The sequence below is a fragment of the Biomphalaria glabrata genome, chromosome 14, assembly GCF_947242115.1.
Source record: "Biomphalaria glabrata chromosome 14, xgBioGlab47.1, whole genome shotgun sequence".
In the NCBI taxonomy this organism is placed as follows: Eukaryota; Metazoa; Mollusca; class Gastropoda; family Planorbidae; genus Biomphalaria; species Biomphalaria glabrata.
The window spans coordinates 6956440-6978186 of NC_074724.1; the positions used below are offsets into that span (position 1 = coordinate 6956440).

The window sequence follows — 21747 nt, forward strand, 5'->3', positions numbered from 1 at the left end:
TTTACCTTGATGGACAGACCAAACGAGGCAGCTTCAGCAAAATACAAGGACTGGAAGTTGAAGCCTCTGTTAGGTGTGTGCAAGAAAGGCGTAATCGTCCGCATAGATTAACTCAGAAGCAATCATCTCTTTAATTTGTGCAAGGGTAGAGCAGGCGTCATATGTTAAAAAAGCTGCCTTCGGTTAGGAACCTAATGTAGATGCCCTCATGCAGGCGTTGCCTCATTTTATTTAGCATTGTTCTAAAGAATATTGCAAAGAGTGTTGAAGCAAGCACACAGCTCTATTTCACATCATTCTCTACAGAGAAGTCAGCTGATAGGTCACCGTTGAATCCGATTTGACCTTTTTGACCCTCATGCAGTTGATTCAGAATTGCGATGAATCTTGTAGAACATTGGAGCCGAGACAAAATCCTCCACAAGACATCGCGAATCACTGTGTCAATTGCTTTAGTGAGATGGATGAATGCAGTATAGAAGTCTAGATTCTTTTCCCTGCATTTGACGTATGTCAAAATATATATCCAATGTGTCTATACCTGCCCGGAAACCACACTGACTTTCAGAAAGCACACTGCCTACTATGGAGGCTACTTTATTCTGACAAAAAGTATCCTGACCTTTTTGTACAAGGATGGTGGCATCTCGAAGTTCTTGCGGATAGTACATCTGTCCCAGCACACAGTAAATAAATATGTTAGCATTTCCGTAAGAGCAGCAACTCCCATTTTAAAAACCGATCAGCTGGAAGACCGATCGAGTTACAGAGTCATAAAGGTAATAATGACAAAACTTACCTCTCTTATTATCGATAGTTCAGGATCTTGTATTGACAGTAAGGTGAACAAAAGTAACAGACCATCGGAAGTATCTGCCAGGATTAATACATGTAAGCAAGACATAAAATCATATATAGCATACTTGTACATTTAGACATAAGTAATAATCATTATTATAAATAAATGAAAGAAGGATACTGACATCGAAAGTTTAAATTATAATATTAATAATTGTCTAGGGTGGAAAATAAAACAATATAATCCGTATTGTAATGCTACAATAAGTATTAAAAATTGTGTTAAGAAAACTAAAGAAATAAAATTTGATATCAAATGAGTCTTTACAAAGTGTGTCTAAGGTATACAGATAATTTATAATACAATTACAAATTCAAGTAACATATTGTTACAAATGAACAGTGATAGGTAGAGGTCAACGTATGACCCCGGCGAGATGACACAGCAGCTAGTGTTCCCTGCAATCTACATGTACAAACAAAGACAGGATGTGACGTGTCCACACGTGTTGTTCCAGGGGACGAACAGATCTAAGTAGGGGGACAGTTACTAATGAACAGTGACAGATAAAGGTCACTACGTGTGACCCCGACTTGATGACACTGCAGCGAGTGTTTTCTGGAATCTACGTGTATAAATAAAGACAGGATGTGACGTTTCCTGACATGTTATTCCAGAGGATACTAGGAGTGTTTGTGCAACTTTGGAGAAGCGATTAGGGACTCTATATAAGCCAGAAAGTTAATGTGAAAGTCAGTCGTATGGAGTCGTGAGTGAGCCGTTACAGTCGATACAGTCTATGTAAGACGTGTGCGGCTCTGTGGAAGAGAAATGTGTACGACTCGGTGCAAGTTAACTAGGGTAGAGTTAACTGGAGTGGACTACTGTCGTTAAAGTCTATACAGCGAACTACAGTGGACTTGAGCCGTTACAGTCGATGTAAGACGTGTGCGGCTCTGATTCGGTAGACTTGAGTGCGACTTGGTTCAGCTTTAGGAGACCTGGAGCGACACTGGGAAGTGTGTCGTTGGTCTGTTCTGTGGAATACGGCTCGATGGAAGTTGAGAAGAGATGAATTGCAACTAAGTGAAGAGATGAATTGCAACGAAGTATAGCTAACTGTAAACTGACAGATATTGTACAGTCTTCTACGCTACATGTTACAGTAATAAATTGTTAGAGTTAATAGTCATTAAAGTTATATGAAACTGAAAGTTTAGTCGTCAAGTTCTTTGCTGTGTTTTTATTTGTGTGCCTACTAATACATCTAGCCAGAAGATTCAGAAATACGTAACAATATGTCTAAAAATGTGAAATATCTCAATACATGTATCACAGAGAAAATATGATTCCATTTCAATGCATTGGCGACAGCTCCGATTATTTTTCTCCGTAATCATCGCTAGAAATTTCATAACTTTCAATGTCTGTATGACTTGTATCACAATTAGTTATAGAGCTGTTTTGTCCAAGGCGTTCATAACAAGTAGTCTTTCTTTAAAAAAATACAAATATATAACATTCTATTTTATTTCTATAAGTCCATGTATATTTCAATGTAAACAAAAGATTTAGAGAGAGAGAGAGAGAGAGAGAGAGAGAGAGAGAGAGAGAGCGACATATACAGATAATTATAATTACACTTTAGTCTATAGGCTAAGTTTAATATGAAAACTCTGTGCCATACAGTGACCAGTAATTTACAAACTCTAAATTCTAGATCTTGTCACATTCTAATAGATCCAAATTCACACTACAAACTTAATGACTATCATTCTAAAACATTACATGGCTATAATATGCCATGGGCATGTGGCTGAACCTGGTGTTCGAATCTCGGTGAATACTGGGATTTTGAATTTGGAGATTTTTAAAGCGCCTTTGAGTCCACCCAACTCTAATGGGTACATGACTATGGAAAAGTAAAGGCGGTTGGTCGTTGTGCTGGCCACATAACACCATGTTCGATAATTGTTGTATAAGTAACATCATCTGCCATATAGAGCGCAACGTTTGAAAGGGAACGTTACTCTACTATGTTTTATGGTCCAGGTTTTAGGTCTAACTACACATAAAGGTGCAATGTACTCTGACTTTATTGAAGTACAAATCAAAACGTTTGATAAAATAATTAGTCTGGGTCAAATCATAATTATTAATAACATTTACAAAATAAAAAAAAATATTAATACGTTTTTTCCAAATGTTAAAGTTAAAAAGTTGTTTGAAACTTAAATTGAATATTAAAGAAAAATTCTCAACCTACCTTTTCAAATGTTTTATAGCAATGACAATAATTTTGTGTGAAGAAAAAAAATCCAGATAAGAGTTGCGGCTCATTAACGTTTGAGAAAAAAATGCGAGCGCATTCAAATTTCAAATGTACCAAACAAAATACTTAAAAAACTGTAGGGCCAGATACTTTACTTAGTACCATTCAGGTTGACTTTATTTGTTCGTGTATGTGTTGACAGTGAAATAATCTGGAAATATAGAACATGTGTATATATAATGCCTGGCTCAAGCAATGGAGACTGTATTGGATAAATCTCTGGTTCTTATTTAAATGAGTGATTTCTTTTAAAAAGGTAGAATCGTGATTACACAAATTATTTCTAGAACTTTAGATTAGTAGAAAGAGAGCTGTGTTTGTAATACATATCTATATGTACTGATAAAATATTGAAACGCATTTCAATAATGACGTCAAGCAGCAATGATTGCAATCAGTGGCGTAGCTAGGGTGGGGGTTAAAATTTGAAAATACCCTAGGCTCCTAAATGAGTGTCCGAGATTTTTTTTTACAGTAAATGTTACGCCATTATCTTATGTCATGATGACGAATGTCAAAATTCAGGGGCCCTAAAGAGGTCAAGCACCCCCCCCCCCCAGGGAGCTCCCAATCCCTAGCTACTCCACTGCCGCAAATATGCTTCTTATTGTCAATGCCCATTTATTATCTATATTATAAAGTAGAATGTGAGGTGTATGTATGTATGTATGTATGTATGTTACTTATAGACATCAAAACCGCTTGACCAATCTTGATAAAACTAGGCAGGAATGTTCCTTGGGTACCAACTTAGACCGTGGTGTATGTATTGTAGCCCTAAAACAAACTTAAGACCCTCAAAAAAAATAAAGTTGTCCGACTCTATTAAAGCTATAGTATTTTATGGATCTAGGCCATGTCTACAATGTTGACATGAGAAAAGATAGAAAGGATTTAGACCTAGATCTAATTTTAAAAAATACACTTTGCGCAGATAGTTTTTTACTTTGACACATGAAAATACAAAAGAAGATCCATTGATTTCATTATATAATAAAATTAACCTTCAATTTTGTGTTTCAAAAGCATTTTTTACATTAATTAGTTCCTTATATCTGTGATTACAGATTTCCTGACGAACATTCTTTCATTAGACAATTCGTAATGAATTGCGTACTAAATATTAATTCGTTTAATTGTTTACTTTATAATCCCATCCCTAGATCTAAAACTCTAATTCAACTCTAAGATGATAAAACTTCTCTTCGCACAGATAGTTGTATACTTTAACACATAAACATATTAATTAAAGTCCATTCATTTCATATTTTGATCAAATAAACATTCAAATTTGGTTTTCTAAAGCTACATTCGCCTACGAAAGCTGCGAAGCCGAGTTGAGATAGGCCTAGATCTATATTCATTCATGAATCGCGTACTAAATATAATTTCGTTTAATTGTTCACTTTATAATCCCATTCATTTAACAAAGCTATCGCTCTTTTCGTTTTTAATAGATAAGAATGTATCGACTTCGGGTAAACCCATTTTCGCAAACCTAATTTTATTTTCGTAGCGAAAGAGAAATAACGTGAAAGGATCATAAGCTAAGTTTAACATACATATAAATCCAATCCACTAGATTATTCAAAAGCATTTTTTACATAAATTAGTTCCTGATATCTACAGATTTCCTGGCGAACATTCTTTCATTAGACATTACCAAATGGTTACACATTAACACATCTCTCTTCTGAGGTCTGAGTCTATTCCTAGGCCTAGGCCTAGGTCTAAAACTCTTAGGCCTACTGAACTCTAAGATGATAAAACTTCTTTTCGCAAAGATAGTTTTATGCTTTAACACATAAACATACTAATTATTGTCCATTCATTTGATATTTTAATCAAATTAACATTCAAATTTGTTTTCTAAAGCATTTTTAATACATTCGTTCGCTGTTCGCTAAAGCTGCGTAGCCGTGTTGAGATAGGCCTATATTCATTCATGAAAAAAAGTTCACGCATGCGCAGCACATAACTCTAGATTAGTGTAGATTTAGATCTACGTCTACCTCAAGATCTACTTTATACTTTATACACATGAACAAAATTTAGTCTATTCATCTCAAATTTTAATCAAATATATGTAGGCCTACAAGCAAATGTTTTAATTTGAAAAAAAAAATGGATTTAATTAAGCCTATTAGCTATTTTGATTTGATAGTTTCATTCACACTATTTTTACATTGACACATTCGCTTTACTTATTACATTATTATTTCGTTTAATTGTTTACAAAACACTCTCAGTGACTATATCGACAGTAATGCGCAAATAAAGACCCGCGGGTCGCGGGTAACATATGTCTAGTATATATATATATTCTAAAATATTACGAATTAACATTAACAATAATAATTACTAGGTAAGCATAGTTTGAAGAATTGGATTGCTGTCTGGTCATATGCACTCTGGTATATTATCATCACGGATAAGGATTCGTCTTGCAGGAAGTTTAAAAACTGGCCAGTGTTATCCCGTTCCTGCACAGTCCTCGTTCTTATATGCTAGAACAAATTTGTACAAATGCTCCTTCTTCCCTAGTGCTATCAGAGCCTTAAATGGGTTGCCTGAGGCAGCCAGGAAGACCAATGACTTGTCAGAATTTGACTCATTGGTTAACATGCATGACTAGATGCATAGCCATAACGCGTCGGACGTAATCATAATCATTTTTGAAGTAACGTCTGTATTTTATTAGATAACATAAGATTGTTTTTGTCCTTTAAAAAAACAACAAAAACATATTTTTTCAATAAAATTCCATTTCTTAAAATACTAATTTTATTGCATAAACATACTATCGTTTTTTTCTACTTATAAAAATTAATAAAGTAGAACTTGAAAAACTTCTGACTAGTCTAGTCTAGAAGTCTAGTGATGGCAGACCTACCCTTATAACATCTATGTGGGCGTATATACGAACAGAGTATAAAAAAAGGCATGGGACATTAAATTAATACTAAAGCAAAATGTATTTATAATATACAGACGAAATTTATTTGCATACAACTGTGGTACAACGTTGCATTGAAAAACTTGATGTAGTACCAGAAATATTGGTATATATTTTTAAGCGCGTGTTGATGGTGATAACCCATTCAACAGAAATGTAGTAGTCTACCAGAGTTGACATCATGCCTGGCTCAACCATTTTTTGTGAGTGTTATAATGTGTAGGTCTAACGTGTTATTACAGTGAGATATACGATCTATATTAATGCATACACCAAATATATAGCGTACATTTCAAATCATGAGTGAGTGAGCTGCTTATAATAGTTACTAGTAACACTTTATATAGAGTTTGTTAATTAACTCTCCGTAATTATTTACCACATTCTGATGGAATCAACGTTTGTATCGTCGGTTAGGAGAGAAAGAGTTAAAACGTGAATTTTAACATAGCTAATTGCAAGCTTTTTTAAAATAATAATTAATGGAAGTGTAATTACAGTATATGTTGATGCATAAAAAAATGGTGACTATTATAAAAATAGGATAAATTCCTGGTCGTATCGTATGCGTTACGGTCTGTCATCGCGATGGCTCAGGATTTGAACATGCACGTCCTGCAGCATGTATGAGCTTGAACATAAATATTTTAAACAAAAATGTCTGAAAATGTTGGCCATATGTGGGGCGCGGTGGCTGAGTGGTTAATCAGGCGGTTTCCGAAAATGGTGACCCTTGGTTCGAATCCTGGTGAAGAATGCGATTTTTATTTTTATAGCTTCCCTGAGTCAAACAGACTCTATCGGGTACCTGACTTTAATTTGGGAAAGTAAAGGTGGTCGGTCGTTGTGCTGGCCAAATGACACTGTGCTATATATATATATATATATATATATATATATATATATATATATATATATATATATATATATATATATATATATATATATATATATATATATATATATATGTATATCTGATCAGCGATATTAATCTCTCAGACAGTCAGATAATTACAGCCAATGATATTTATATCATGTTATCTGAAAGTTGGCAAAAGAATGGCTTAGCATTAAAGCAAAGAAAATAAGTTCTTATGACCAGAATAAAATCCCATTCGTCTATTTTTTTGTTTTTGTTACTGGCCGACGAAATAAAGAGAAAATATTATTTTAAACTTTAATATATACGTTTAAAAAACATACAAACAACTCTTTAACTTAATAATTATTGTAGGTCTCAACTAAGATACTTCATTTGAACTTTCCTCGTGCATCACCCTTATGACCAAATGTTAAGTAGTAAATTAATGACTGAATACGAAGGGACTTGTGTATTATAACACTGTTGATCTTATTCATTTACAACAATAGATATAATAAACATAATTAATACATGTTAGACACAACGATCAACTAGAACAAACAATTAATGATCTAGTGACATAGAATGTACATTTTTAAAAATTATTTTCAAGATACACTAAAAATTACCTGGAAAAAAAAATGTGATACTTTTTCCATATTTTCTATCACTGACTGTACCAGTAATGTTGGGGTACATAGTCACAGTGACCTGATGTATTTCATTTTCTATAGTCGGAGAACTGAATGTGCAAGATGTTTCGTAATAGTCTCCACCATCAATCTTGGTGTGGTTATAGGCTACACTTCCGTTTAAAATATAAATCTGTTATACACGTTAATAACACATGTTTAGAAATATACAGCTTACATTTTTTTTTTAAATACTTTGGAGTTGCATAAATGTATACAATAATGTGTATTAAATAATTGGTATTATACATTTTATTTTAGAAAGGCAAGTTTTTTTTTTTTTTCATAAGAAGCTACAAATTCATTCTACAGTACAGAAAAAAAAATCAAAATTATTATTATCTTTTTTTCAAATGCTTAAAATATGATTATTAAAAGCAGAAGTACTCTCCATTTTGAGAATCTTCCTACAAAAGTATACCGGAAGGCTCTAATTTGGTATTGGGGAATAAACTTAAGTTACAAAAAAAGGAATGCTAACTATAATGGGAACAATACAAACATAAGTATACTTAAAAAAAAACACAAAGCTTATACGATGTAAAATCATATCAATTAGATTGAATCAGTCATGTAAATAAATCTGTAATAGATCTAAACTAACAATAATATATTTTGCGATACGAACTATTTTTACCAATTGTTTTTGTTTATCGCAATTCTATACTTTTCTAAATACGCTATGATCCTATCACATGTCTGGACCAGTTGGAAAAGGGAAGGAGAATGAAGGGGGTATCTGTGTAAAGAATACAGTGATCGCTTTTTAAATGCATTAAAAAAAATGTAAGAATTGAATTTGAACTTAAGGGCTCAAGGGGACTAATTCATTTTATATCATCTCATCTGTCATGTACAGTTGTTTTTTTGTTTATTAGATAGACAAAAGGACCAAAGGAAAGGATAGGTGAAAGTGATGGTAAAGTTAAATGTGAACGTCACTGATTTCATATAATGATTATCTTATTGATCAAATTGTTTTGGAAAGGATAATCTTTTCAAATGCTCAACATAAAACATTTTCGTAAAAAAAAATCCCTTTGTTCCGATGTGGGATAGCATGGTTCACAACATAATTATAAAAAATACTTATTAATTGTGGTTTTAAATTAAGTCAATTTTATATGCATACTAAATAGAATTTTTCTCTTAAAAATAGTAAACACTTTTTCATATATAAACGTACTAGCTAGTATGACAGACCTTATTCAACTTAGCTATACATATGTAAACTTTTTTTTTAATACAAAGACGGACGGACAGACATTCCACACAAAACTAATAGCGTCTTTTCAACTTTTGAGGGCCGCTAAAAAAAAAGTAAAATTAATAAAAAGCGAAAGGTTACGAGTCGAGGTTGAAGAAAAAAATTATCAAAAAATATGTTCCCAACGTGCTATTGAAAGATAAATGTCATCACTTGAGTTTTAAGTTCGAAATAAGACAAAGAGCACAAATACAAAATTGCTTATATTTTCTAAAAGTCAATGCTAAACAATATCTCCTTATTAAACACCGAAGACTCAATTTATGAAATTCAATTTATTAATAGTAGCCTAGGATCTACTAGCGATTATACTTACATTATTCAGTGTAATATGGAATACACATAATGCCTCGGGGAATACTTTTCTTAGAAAGCATGTTAAAATAAAATGCTCCATTGAAATGTTCGGGAAACATTCTGGTTTGTCAAATATAGCTGAAAAAAAAAAGAAGTTTTAGCCAAGGTATATTAAAAAATAATAGTTTCATGCTTGTTTAATATTATTCCCAGAAAATAAGAAAGTAAACAAAAAGTGCAATATTTCTTTTACACTCTCGAGGAACCAAAAAAACAAACAAACATGACTACAACTACTAATGCAGGCGTGGTGGCTGAGCGGTAAAGCTCTTGGCTTCCGAACCGGGGTTCCAGGTTCGAATCTTGGTTAATACTGAGATTTTTAATTAGGGATCTTTACGGAGCCTCTGATGGGTTTATTATACAAAAAAGAATACTGATTCAAATAGTATTATATTGATTTTGTATTTGTATTTTAAAATAAACAAAAAATATTTCAAAATATCTATTTTGACAAAACAGACAGACATAGAGATAGATAGATAGATAGATAGAGAGAGAGAGAGAGAGAGAGAGAGAGAGAGAGATAGAGAGAGAGATAGAGAGAGAGATAGAGAGAGAGATAGAGAGAGAGATAGAGAGAGATAGAGAGAGAGAGATAGAGATAGAGAGAGAGAGAGAGAGAGATAGAGAGAGAGAGATAGAGAGAGAGAGATAGAGAGAGAGAGATAGAGATAGAGAGAGAGAGATAGAGAGAGAGAGAGAGAGAGATAGAGAGAGATAGAGAGAGAGAGAGAGAGATAGAGAGAGATAGAGATAGAGAGATAGAGAGAGAGAGATAGAGAGAGAGATAGAGAGAGAGAGAGAGAGATAGTGTAATGACACAAGACGTGTAGAAGTTGAGTTTAATCGGGTTTTTCCTTAGTGACGTGACGATTAATTAAAAAGTAGGATTACGAACTAGAGAGAATAACGGACAAGTCGCCTTGGATGACGACGCTAGGCTAGCGACGATAGAGGACTGTGTCCTTTTGTTTATTCATTAAATTGTTTGAAGTTATCAGCCTGCGTTATCAAGTATATTCATTGTTCAATCTGTTGTTGTGTCTTCAACGAACTCGCATGTAACATCAACATCTAGAACCTATAATTATCAACAAAACAGACCATCAACAATAGATAGATAGATAGATAGATAGATAGATATCTAAATAGATAGATAGATAGATAGATAGATAAATAGATAGATAAATAGATAGTGTTATGACATGATTAGGAATTAGTTATTTGTTTCGGGAATAAGGGGAAAGTTTTAATTAGCGACAAGTGACGTGACATATCTTTAAAAAATAAGAACGCTCTAAGTGACGCTAAAAGGAAGACACTTCTTGTAGAGTAGTAGACTTGATTACGACATAACTGACATCGGACGATTTCCTTCTTGAGTATTAAACATATTTGTAGAACAACATATCAGCGTCGACTACATGTTTGATTGTTTCGGCCTTTCGCCGGTGTTACTGAAGTAGTTGAGTTCAGCGTTACTTCCAGTCAGATCTACACTAGACAGATTGCCAAGAATCAACACCGCGCGGAGACCTTAACAATAGATAGATAGATACCTATGGCTCTCGACTGCACCGTCTCACAAAATCGCTAAGTCGTCGAGTGCCTTTCAGCCAAATTCTTTTCTGTTTGTGATTCTATCTTTGTTAATGGTTAAATCCTTCTTCCTCGTCTGGGCACCAAACATGATTTGTCGACCGTCTTTATTCATTCCACTCTTTCTAATGCCTTGCATAGTACCTCTTCTAATGGTCCATTCTTTAGGTGTCATGAAGACCTCGTAACATGGCCATAGAGATTTAGTTTCGGATTTTTGTACAGTAGTTAGCAGGTCATCGTGGGGACCATTCGCTGTAGTAACCCTAACACTGTCTCTTATCTCTTCTTTGTGATATGGTCTTTAAATGTGATACCTAGGATATGTCTGTAGCATCTCAATTTTTCTTAGTGTCACTTAACAAGATATGCCAAGTTTAATTCGTTTTAATTGAGTAAACAATAAACATAGATAAGGTTTAGTTTTCAGGAAACAACAGTTATTTTCCAATTGTACTAAAACAGTCAAATTAAACTTTGACTTTACCAACAACATAATTTTGTTCTTCATCTCTCGGATAAAAAAAAGAAAAAGCTTCCCTTTCAGACCATGTGGTGTATTGGGCAGATGATGTAAAGGGCATCTGTTTTATTTGTGTCCTACGGTTTACGAGGGTGTCATATAGCCGTCACAACGACTTTACTTTTCCCCAATTCAAGCGCTATACCGCTCAGCCACCGCGCCTCCGTCTCGGATAAAAAAAGAAGTTATAAATACAACGAAAGTCAACCAGGGGAAAAGTTATTAAATTTCAAGCTTTTGTAAATCTATTATTAAAAACCAAGATAGAAAAAAAAATAAAGTAAATACTATTATTAATTTTAATTCTATCTCTATCTCTAAATCTTACCATAGACTTGAATGTCACAAGTTTCATTGATTTTTGTGCTTCCTAATTGCACTCTCCATGTTTCACCAGATAATGTACTGGTTGACGTCTTCCTCCAAATTGTGTTAGCGCTTGATGTTAATGTAGAGATGTATTGGCCAGCAGTCAAAGTTTGTGTTAAGTTGATATTGGGATCTTTGTGTTCATTTTGACAGACATTTTTAGAATTGAGCTCACAATTACCTATTTGTGTGTTATTTAAGTAAAAGAAAAGTGCTGATTTACCATTTTTCAAAAGGGAATAATTTACTGGAAAATATGTTTTGACTATTACCACTGCACCTTTCATAACAGGAGGACACTCTAAGATGAAGAAATCTGAAAGATAAATAATTTATTTTAGACTAATTTAATTTTGTTAATAAAATGCAGAAACAAATCTAAAAATTATTTATTGATTTAGTTGCAAGTTTAATAATGTCAAAAATATATAGTAGAAGGCAAAAAGAGGGATATTTATTTTTATTTGGGAAATTTTAGAGCTCCTCTAAGTTCACCCAACTGTAATGGGTACTAATTGCCTACGTGACATTAGATTGGCTACAGTAACAAATTATTTTTACATCAGCTGCTTTATAGGTTACATTCACTGAAAGAAGTATTTTAACTTTTTTGACATACATGGTTCTTTTGTATGTAACACTTTTTTTTAATTTTTATCATTTTTTGTTTAGTTTAATCAAATATGATCTATTAGAAAAGGCTTTTTTTTTTCTAATGGCTTAATTGTATAGGCCCTTTCTGCGATAATGGCAAGTAAATTCCGTTAGAGTATTAGGTCAGGCTCTATAATACTCTCCTAACGCCGAGACGATTTTCGATCCTGTCAGGCTACAAGCTCTGATAGGTCTTTTTTTTTGCGAGAAAACTGTACTGAGACTTAGAGTGACTTCTGATGTGAACCAATTCTCGTCCTTTCTGAATACGTAGTTAATCCATTCGAGGGCAAATTAAAATACACTATGTTAGGGTGTCTCAATTTACTTTACAGTTATGCTGACACTTTGATGCCACGAAAGTTGACATCCCGCGCTTGAAAGTATTTCTTATCTATCTTAAATCGTCAGGTAAAACAATAAGTAGATTTCTAAATGGCATGTTTGTGTTTAAGTTGGGATTAAGTTTTTACCATAAACAAGTATAGCATTTAGTAAGATGGTAGCGTTTTTTTTTTTAGCATATGCGTAATAAAACAGCAGTTAAATAAACGATTAAGAGCCAACCAAAGGAGAACAATATAGGTCTTTACATTGTTAATTTTAAATAAAGAATCAATCGTCAATCATGTGCACAATTATATATTAGTGTCTATATCAAGCAGGATCTGAAAAGCTGGTAGAGAAATGCAAACATTTAGAGTGGAACAAGAAGAAACGACAGAAGGATAAACACACCAAACTGAGAGGAATTATCTAGTACAGAGGTCAATGTCTAAGTACTATTCAGGCCAAATGTTTCAATAAGTCCAAAGAATAAAGTCAACAACAAGAAATTTGAGAGGAAATTTGAGAAGAGATTTACAGAGAGGTAGCCAAAGAGAAGATAGGATGAAGTGGGTGTTTGAAATAAGATGTAGCCTAGAAATGAAAAAAAATAAATGAAAATTTACCAGCATCTTTATCATATAAATATGCAATAGATTTCAGAGCTGTAATACTATAATAGTAATTAAATAATATTTACAATTAGTCTCTTACCAGAAAAAGTCATTGCCATAGTCAAAATGAAAAGCTGAATCCCAAAATCTCTGGAGATCATTTCCCAAAGTGAAGTAACATATATAAAGTTATACAAGAGATATGGAAACAACTATCTACATATAATGTATGTATAAATGTATTATATATTAGACCCTAATTTTAGTAATACAAATAGTTACTATCAGCTAGTGTACATAGCTTCAATATTTGTAAGTGTGGTGGTAAGTGGTTGTCGCGACACTGAGTGAACAAGGGAAATGCACTTTTTTTGTGTTTTTCAAAAATATTTGTATTATGAGCATTAATATGGGGGCGTAAAAGTTAATTGGTAAAGCTCTTGATTTTCAAGCTGAATTTCTCGGGTTTGATTCCCAGTAAAAGCTGAAATTTTGAAATTTGTGATTTTTATGGCACCCTTGATGCCATCCAACCCTACTAGGTACCTGACATTAGTTTGTGTAATGTAAATGTGGGTGATAGTTATACTGGCCAAAAGACACCCTAGCTAACCGTTGGTCATAGAAACTGATAATTTGTAGCTTATCTGCGCAATAGATTGCGAGTCTGAAGTGAATGCTTTTCTGTTATGCATCTATATAGATAAGTTTGAAGAGCTCTCAACAAACTTCTTGTAAAGGCAGACAGAGATCTTACTTATGCTAAAGGTTGAAATTAGAATATCTCATACTTCCGTATGTTTAAAGAGGTCGGCATTTCTCGATGTGTTATAACATTGTTTTGTTGAGCTTACTTTTAGAGGTGCCTAACCTTTTAAACATGAGGGCGCATAATTTTCACGTGTCTCGAGCTGCACCACCGGTTGAATGTCAGTGGAAAGGGGGGGGGGACGCTACAGTTAAAAAGCAACAAAGACAATCTTCTTCTATATATATATAATTCTCTTCTTCCTTGAAAACTTTAAACAAGAAGTAAAGGAAAGATCACTCTCTTGTTTCTGCTGATAGTCCACGAGAAAACACAAGAGTAGTGTTCACACTACGGCTGCCTGAACGCTGGACTGTCGTTTAAATTTATCAAACCCTGCCCGCTCCCTTCTCCCTTTGTTCTATGGAAGGTTTTGACTAGAAAGTAAACTATCTTTAACTCTGACGGAACATTCGAAACATTGTAAAACATTTTGCAATCAAACATTTTACAAACAAACATTTTACAAACACAAAACAGCAGCGCCGGACTTAACCATTTTGACTTAGAAGTCATGGAAACTGTCTGTTTCGTTTTCCTGAAATAATAATTTGATATGATATGTTTCATAACGCTATCAGTAAAATAAAAAGATTCGGATTTGATGAAAAATAGCGAAATGTAAACAAACTACTTTTGAAAGCTTTAGAGAGAGGCAGGTTTTATTGATGTAGAGATTTTGCTTGACGACATTCGACGGTTCCCTTCATTATTATTGAACTCGTTAATCGCATCGTTCATCAGCGTCGAGTACCCTTGAGTTGTTGGTCTTTCGCCTGCTTTAATAAATTGGTTTTCACATCTGAGTGTTACCTCCTTTAGGAATTATCCTCATAAGAGTCAGCGCAGAGACCCACTAACCGTAACTTTATATTTTTTATATGCGTAAAAGAGCAATAAAAAAAAATCCCACATACTAACCGAAACAAAAGATACAAATGTAGGTCATTATACGTTTTATATTATACAAACAATCAATGGTCAAGCGTGTACATAATGACATACATGATATGCTGGTAGAGAAACGCAAACATTAAGAGTGGAATAAGAAGCAAAGACATCAGGATGGACATAGACCAAACTGAGAGGAATTCCCGAGTACAGAGGTCAATGATGAAGTAGTTTTACTGTTAAATGTTTCAATTGGAGTTAAAAGTCAATAGGGGCCAAATCAACAACAAGAATTTTGATCTGCATAGAGGAAGGTAAAGATAAGATGAAGTGGGTGTCGGAGATGACACTAGTGCAAAAATAGACGGCTGCTTATCGTGTAGTATTCGAATTTTTGATGGTCCTAATTCATATCCTGCTGGCTTCCATCCCCCATCATCCTTTTGGAGGATTGGACTAGGAAGTAGATTATTTTAATTTCTGAAGAAACATCTGAATCATGTAAAATATTTAACAAAACACACAAAAAAATTTAGCCTACAAATCAAATATTAAAAATATTAAATGTTAAGTACTCTGCTACTTCATCATACAAATATGTAATAAGAGAGCTTTAATAGTAAATAATAATAATTAAATAATATAATAATAATATTGGCAATTTTAAGCTATTAATATTAAATCAGTTTATTTACCAGAATATGTAATTGCCATTGTAACAATGAAAATCTCGATCACACAATAACTGGTGATCATATTTCAATGATTATTAAATACAAAATGTTAAACAAGAGATATGTATACAACTTGCAACACAAATACTTAAAATTCACCATGAATCTTCCCTTATGTAAGTGAGGTGGTAAGTGGTTTGTAATGGCATAGATTGAATAACGGAAATCCAAGTTTTATTTCAACCAATATTTGTAACTACGGGGTCGTGGAAGCAAGATGGTTCAAATCACAGTGGAGACTGGGATTTTAAAGTTAAGGATTTGCAGAGATCTTTGATGCCAGCCAAGCCAAAAAAGAACCTGACGTGTGTTTAAAAAAAAGTAATAGCGGTTTGTCTTTATGTTGGCCACCTGACATCCTGGTTAACACTTTTGCCATTGAAACAGAAGATTTTTTTTTACATCATCTGCTTTATACGTTACTAATCTGTAAAAAAAAAATTTTAAATTTACTATACAATGTCGAAAACATGTATAATAATGTAATCTTAACAGACTTCTTATGAATGATTACAGCGCTCTTACTAAATTAAGTTTGAATATTTCAATTAGATTATCTAAATTTTCGTATGTTTAAGTTCTAAATTTAACAACATGTTATGAAACTGTTGGCTCTTGTTTTTTTTTTTCTTTTTTTTTAACCTGAAAGCCACGTAAACATCGCCAAGTTCAGCGGTACTCAATCTTTTTAGTTCTGCAAAATTATTTTATGATTGCCCACTATTTCGAAAACCCCAAACTTTAATATCATTCATTTTTTTCTAATGTCATAAAATCTAAATCATAACGTTAACATTGGATATTAATCATAAAAGCTGTATGTTTAATCATACATTTTCCTGCTTATAACTAATAAACAATAACATGAAATTGACTTTATATTATCTGTCTTATTTACATTTGTATCGCGAGATCATCATATTCACATTTTATACATTAGTTGCTATTTGAAAAGTATTGTTAAGCATGGTAAACATCTCGGGAAACTATATTATAGTACAAAATAAAGTTCGCCTTTTAGACCTTGCGATCAATAAGGCGTATGCTGTAAAGGTCATCTGTTTCTGTGGCCAACGGTTAACGAGTTTGTCATGTGGCCAGTACAATGATCAATCACTTTTGCTTTTCCACAATTAATGTTTGGTACCCTAAGATGCCGAAATTTAAAATGTCATTCTATACCGGGTCTCGAGCCAGAGACCCATGGTTTGGTAGCCAAACGCTGTACAATTAGCCACCGCGCTTCCCAACTCTTCAACATCTTTGCAAAGTTGTTGCGCAAGTTTGTAACCAAAAAAAAATAAGGTTACAAAGACAGTTTTTGTGGAAACACAAACTTAAAATTGGGCCTCCGTAGTGTTCAAAGGGCTTAAAATAAGTCAGGTTTCTATATTTTCAGAAAGAATATCAAAATGAATTACTATCAAAGACAGATGTCCGAGAAGAATGGAAAAGGAATGTTGATAGATTTTGTGTGTTGAAAACGATCCAGCAGAAGAAGAGATAGGTGAAAGTGAATGTGAAGATAAATGTAATCGCTGTATAAATTATGGCGATAATATGAAAAACTACTTATTAATTGTTGTTTTAAATTATGTTCTACTTATACGCTTACCAAATATATATTTTTTTCTCTTTTTTTAAAAAAAAGTAATTTTTTTTTGTAAACATAAGAGTTAGTCTGAAAGTATAAAGGAAGTTATTTAATTTAGCAATACAATTGTTATACTTATTTTTTTGGACCTAAAATTAAAAACTGGTTGCATAAATGTGTTAAAAATATGGTAGATAGTCATCCCCATTATGAATTAGCCTTCCTTTTTTGTTACCCTCGTACATGTCTATTTTAAGAATGTTTATACCTAAGAAACTTGTGTAGTCATTGAACGACTAATACACTTCTGGTAAACTAGACTTCGGTAACTCATACCGTGCTTACCACTTAGTTATTCGACAATCCTTAGGCCCTATATCACTTGTAACTCATTTAACACTTTCCATTGTAATTTGTTCATTAGAATGTATATATATGTATGTGTGTTGTCACCGCTTTCCTATTATATAACTCTATCTACTTATAATTCGATAGAATCTACCTTAGGTCTCGTCTAGGTGTCCCTAGTTCAGTTCTAGTTAACGAAATAAAACAATGAAACCACTAGATCAAACAAATATACTTTAAACAGCTTTACTGTATATCACACACGCTGGTCTCTCTCTGATCAACCTCTGACAACAAGACACACTTCCGGTCATTCGCGCAGAATGTAAAAATAGATTATACATACATACACACATTCATCCGTGACATGTGTGTCATTCCTTTGAATTTGTAATTTGTTTGAATGGGTTATTTATTTTAATGTGTCATTTGTTTCTGTCATTGTTGAAAGTTAGAAACGTGCTAAATAAGAGTGTCATTTTGTCATAAGGAACTGAAAGAGAAACCAGTTGTTTTTTTTTTCTTTAATAATTTCCATCAGAAGTGTATGCAAATCAAAGAAAATTATGAGCAATGCAGGAAATAGAAAAAAAAAACAACTCTTAAAGTTATATATTATGGCAATGCAAAAAAAAAAAAAAAAAACACAGATGGTATCGGTGAGTTTGATTATGCCAGTGGTTTTAGAAATATGTAAATAGGGCAGACAAATCAGGTTGCGTCGGGGGTCCGCTAATATCATAGGGCTTTTAAAGGGGTCCCTAAACTGATCTAAATAATATATTAGATAACTAAGTTCAAGCTAATAAAGACATATTTTAATACAATCTGGTCGTTTGTATTTACACATATATAGATAAATCTAGTCTAGATTTAGTCCAGTAAATTATTGACTCTTAAGAGCGTGTCAAGCAACTTAGGCTCATTTCTAGAATGTGTTTAATTTAATTGACGATGTAGCTCACATTGGTCCTGATATCAATAATTGCAATGGGCATTATGTCAACAGATGTGGTTTAACAAATAAAGTCAAGCGTATATAAGCCTGTTGAGATAATGAATAAAGTTATGAAAACTCATATTACATTTGTCCACTATGAAATAAGATACACATATTTTTAACATAAAAAAAACAACTAATAAATAAGGAACTGTGATTAGGTTTGGTTGAAGAAACGATGTACTGTAAACATTTTAATTTACGCAGACTTATAAAGATGCAGGAAAAGATAGACGATTGAAAAAGGGGGGGGGGATCTATTAAAAATTATCCACCGCTAGAATTAAAAGTTGCACCTAGGGACGTCCAAAGAAGGGCTGGGTAGATGTGCCTAAAGATGACCAGGTGGAGCCAATGATGACCGACAGATCAATTAGGTATTGTCAGGGTTCTTATTATATATATATATATATATACTGCTGCTGCTAGCTCTGCTCTTGTCTCTTGTTCATGTTGACTAGGCTCGCTAGGGGTATGAATCCTCAATAACACTTAACAATACTTGTTTAATTACTCAAATAAGAACAGTTACCACTAGATAGCCTACATATCAACTCCAACTCCAAATCTCCAAGAATATATCAATATTTTAATATCCAATATTGCTCAAGTAAATATTAATAAACACAACACCAGTCCATCAACTTATAAATATATAAATGCATAAATACCAGTCCAGGAAGTAAACGTCCAACCTTCCTGGACCGGGAGCAAGACCTTACTGACAAACACATTCTCTCGCACATTCAACGAAGACTTAATCACTTAGTTCACAACACGTGCAACACTTTGCATTCATAACAAGGGGATATAACAATCATACCAAAATATCAAACTAACATTCATTCTCGCCATCCCTCTCCCTGACATCCCCCCTCTCACGATATGACTGTTATTAGATAACAGTCATTCAAATATATAAATAAATATACATACATACACACACTGTGTCATACACATACTTATATACATATATATATATATATATATAAACATATATATCTACAAACAAATGTATATAATGTACATTAAAGTGAAATAGTCCTTATTAACCTAACAAAAGGAATGTGTCCAGCTATTTACAACAAAGGGAAAGAGAGAAAAGAATAAATGAGAAAAGAATAAATGAGAAAAGAATAAATGAGAAAAAAAAATAGTGGGATGGAGAGTTAAATTACAATTTGAAGTCGGCAGGCATAGTACTTCCCACGTTAATATTTAATATGTAAAACAGCAAAAATACAAGAAAAGATCAACTCCTATGTATAGCAATAATATATGACAAGATACCATCTCTAATAGTTAAAGGCACGTTTCACATTGTATTGGGGAAAAAAATGAATTCTATCAATTATAACTAATACAAATATGCTAAGTCTTGACAGTGTATCTGTTAGTAGACAATGGTCTGTGGTCAAACTGAATTGTGCATCCTCCTGGGTATCAGAGGTATCTGTCTAGGCGTTGGACACTCACGCTACTAATGAAGTAATGTTGCTCTCTATATGTCAGCTCTCTGCACTTTACCGGAAGGAAGCCATCTACTTGGTGCAACACACAGCAAGCTATTTCGGGTGTACTGTTTAGATAAACACAATAACTATTAAGATTTGGTACAAAAAATTAATTAAAATACATGAAGACAGACAATGCTGAATTTTCTCTATTGCCAAGTCGCACTCGGGAATTCAGGTGACCCTCGTGGACATTCCCCTTCTCAGCGACTGGGAGAGGGGAAACACTACGTCAAGATTTCTTTTTTCTTTTTCTTGGAAGTTTTAGGTACAAAAACATTTGTAGCCTATTGGGGTCTGGTTTAACTTTACCCCCAACAACAACTTGACAAACTTCTTTAAGACTTTTTTTTCGTCTTCTGGGGATTTTTAGGTACAAAAACATTTGTAGCCTATTGGGGTCTGGTTTAACTTTACCAGTACCAACAACTTGATAAACTCCTTTTGTTAGGTTTAATCTCTTTAATGGTTTGTGTACTCTGTGAAATGGTCTCAGAACATGAATATTATTATTGTCAATAAACTGACAATCAATAAGTTCCTTATCAATAAGTTCCTCAGTAGTTAAGACATTTTCTATGACTTCTCCAATTTCTATCTCATTAATATCATTAAGTTCCTCAGTAGTTAAGACATTTTCTATTACTTCTCCAATTTCTATCTCATTAATATCATTAAGTTCCTCAATAGTTAAGACATTTTCTATTACTTCTCCAATTTCTATCTCATTAATATCATTAAGTTCCTCAATAGTTAAGACATTTTCTATTACTTCTCCAATTTCTATCTCATTAATATCATTAACAGTATAATTACAATCATTTAGTTCCTTACTTGATAAGACATTCTCAATTTCTTCATTATCTTCTATTCCACTTATATTATTATCAATATCCTGGCAGTTATTTTGTTCCTCATTAGTTAATACGTCATTTTCAATTTCTATTTTATAGTTTACATCTCCCTGTAATGACAGTTTTACTTCCAGTTCCATTTTCAACTTTACCACTTCTATTGCCTTTCTTTCTAATTCTAATTTTGATCTTTCTAGATCTAGTTTTTGTCGGTTTAAATCTTTAAATCTTTCTAGATCTAGTTTTGTTGGTTTAAGACAAACTCTCGTAATTCATCACCCTCAATTCCAAATATGTGGGCCTGTTCTATTAATACCTCAATTGACCTAGGTTTAAACTCGTCCAGTTCTATTTCCAACTTTACCACTTCTATTGCGTTTCTTTCTAATTCTAAATTTAATCTTTCTAGATCTAGTTTTTGTCGGTTTAAATCTTTTAATCTATCTAGATCTAGTTTTTGTTGGTTTAAAACAAACTCTCGTAATTCATCACCCTGAATTCCAAACATGTGAGCCTGTTCTATTAATACCTCAATTGACCTAGGTTTAAACTCGTCCATGGTAATCACAAATAATAAGATATATTACTGAATAAGCGTAAATTAATTTATAAAGGTTAAGTTAACAATTAACATTGTTCAATTTACATAA

At 33.0% G+C, this 21747-nt stretch overlaps 2 protein-coding genes across 2 annotated transcripts; both read right to left on the minus strand.

Moving 5' to 3' along the window:
* Positions 1–72: 72 nt before the first annotated feature.
* LOC129922843 (uncharacterized) lies at positions 73–13706 on the minus strand. The gene is made up of 5 exons (XM_056010550.1): positions 13455–13706; positions 11719–12075; positions 9225–9343; positions 7579–7774; positions 73–873 (listed from the first exon to the last, which is right to left on the minus strand). The coding sequence occupies exons 1-5, from the start codon at positions 13513–13515 to the stop codon at positions 764–766; spliced, it is 843 nt and encodes a 280-aa protein (XP_055866525.1). The 5' UTR covers positions 13516–13706; the 3' UTR covers positions 73–763.
* Positions 13707–17463: 3757 nt separating this feature from the next.
* Positions 17464–21237, minus strand: LOC106069687 (homeobox-like protein HDP1). The gene is made up of 2 exons (XM_056011114.1): positions 20556–21237; positions 17464–17468 (listed from the first exon to the last, which is right to left on the minus strand). The coding sequence occupies exons 1-2, from the start codon at positions 21235–21237 to the stop codon at positions 17464–17466; spliced, it is 687 nt and encodes a 228-aa protein (XP_055867089.1).
* Positions 21238–21747: the final 510 nt, after the last annotated feature.

Bases quoted from the DNA above. Each gene is read 5' to 3' on its own strand.
- LOC129922843 (XM_056010550.1), bottom strand. From the start codon at position 13,515: ATGATCTCCAGAGATTTTGGGATTCAGCTTTTCATTTTGACTATGGCA. The intron at 12,076-13,454 runs GTAAGAGACTAA...TTTATCTTTCAG, and splicing joins TATGGCAATGACTTTTTCTG to ATTTCTTCATCTTAGAGTGT. The intron at 9,344-11,718 runs GTAAGATTTAGA...TTTTTTTTTCAG, and splicing joins TTGTGACATTCAAGTCTATG to CTATATTTGACAAACCAGAA.
- LOC106069687 (XM_056011114.1), bottom strand. From the start codon at position 21,237: ATGGAACTGGAAGTAAAACTGTCATTACAGGGAGATGTAAACTATAAA.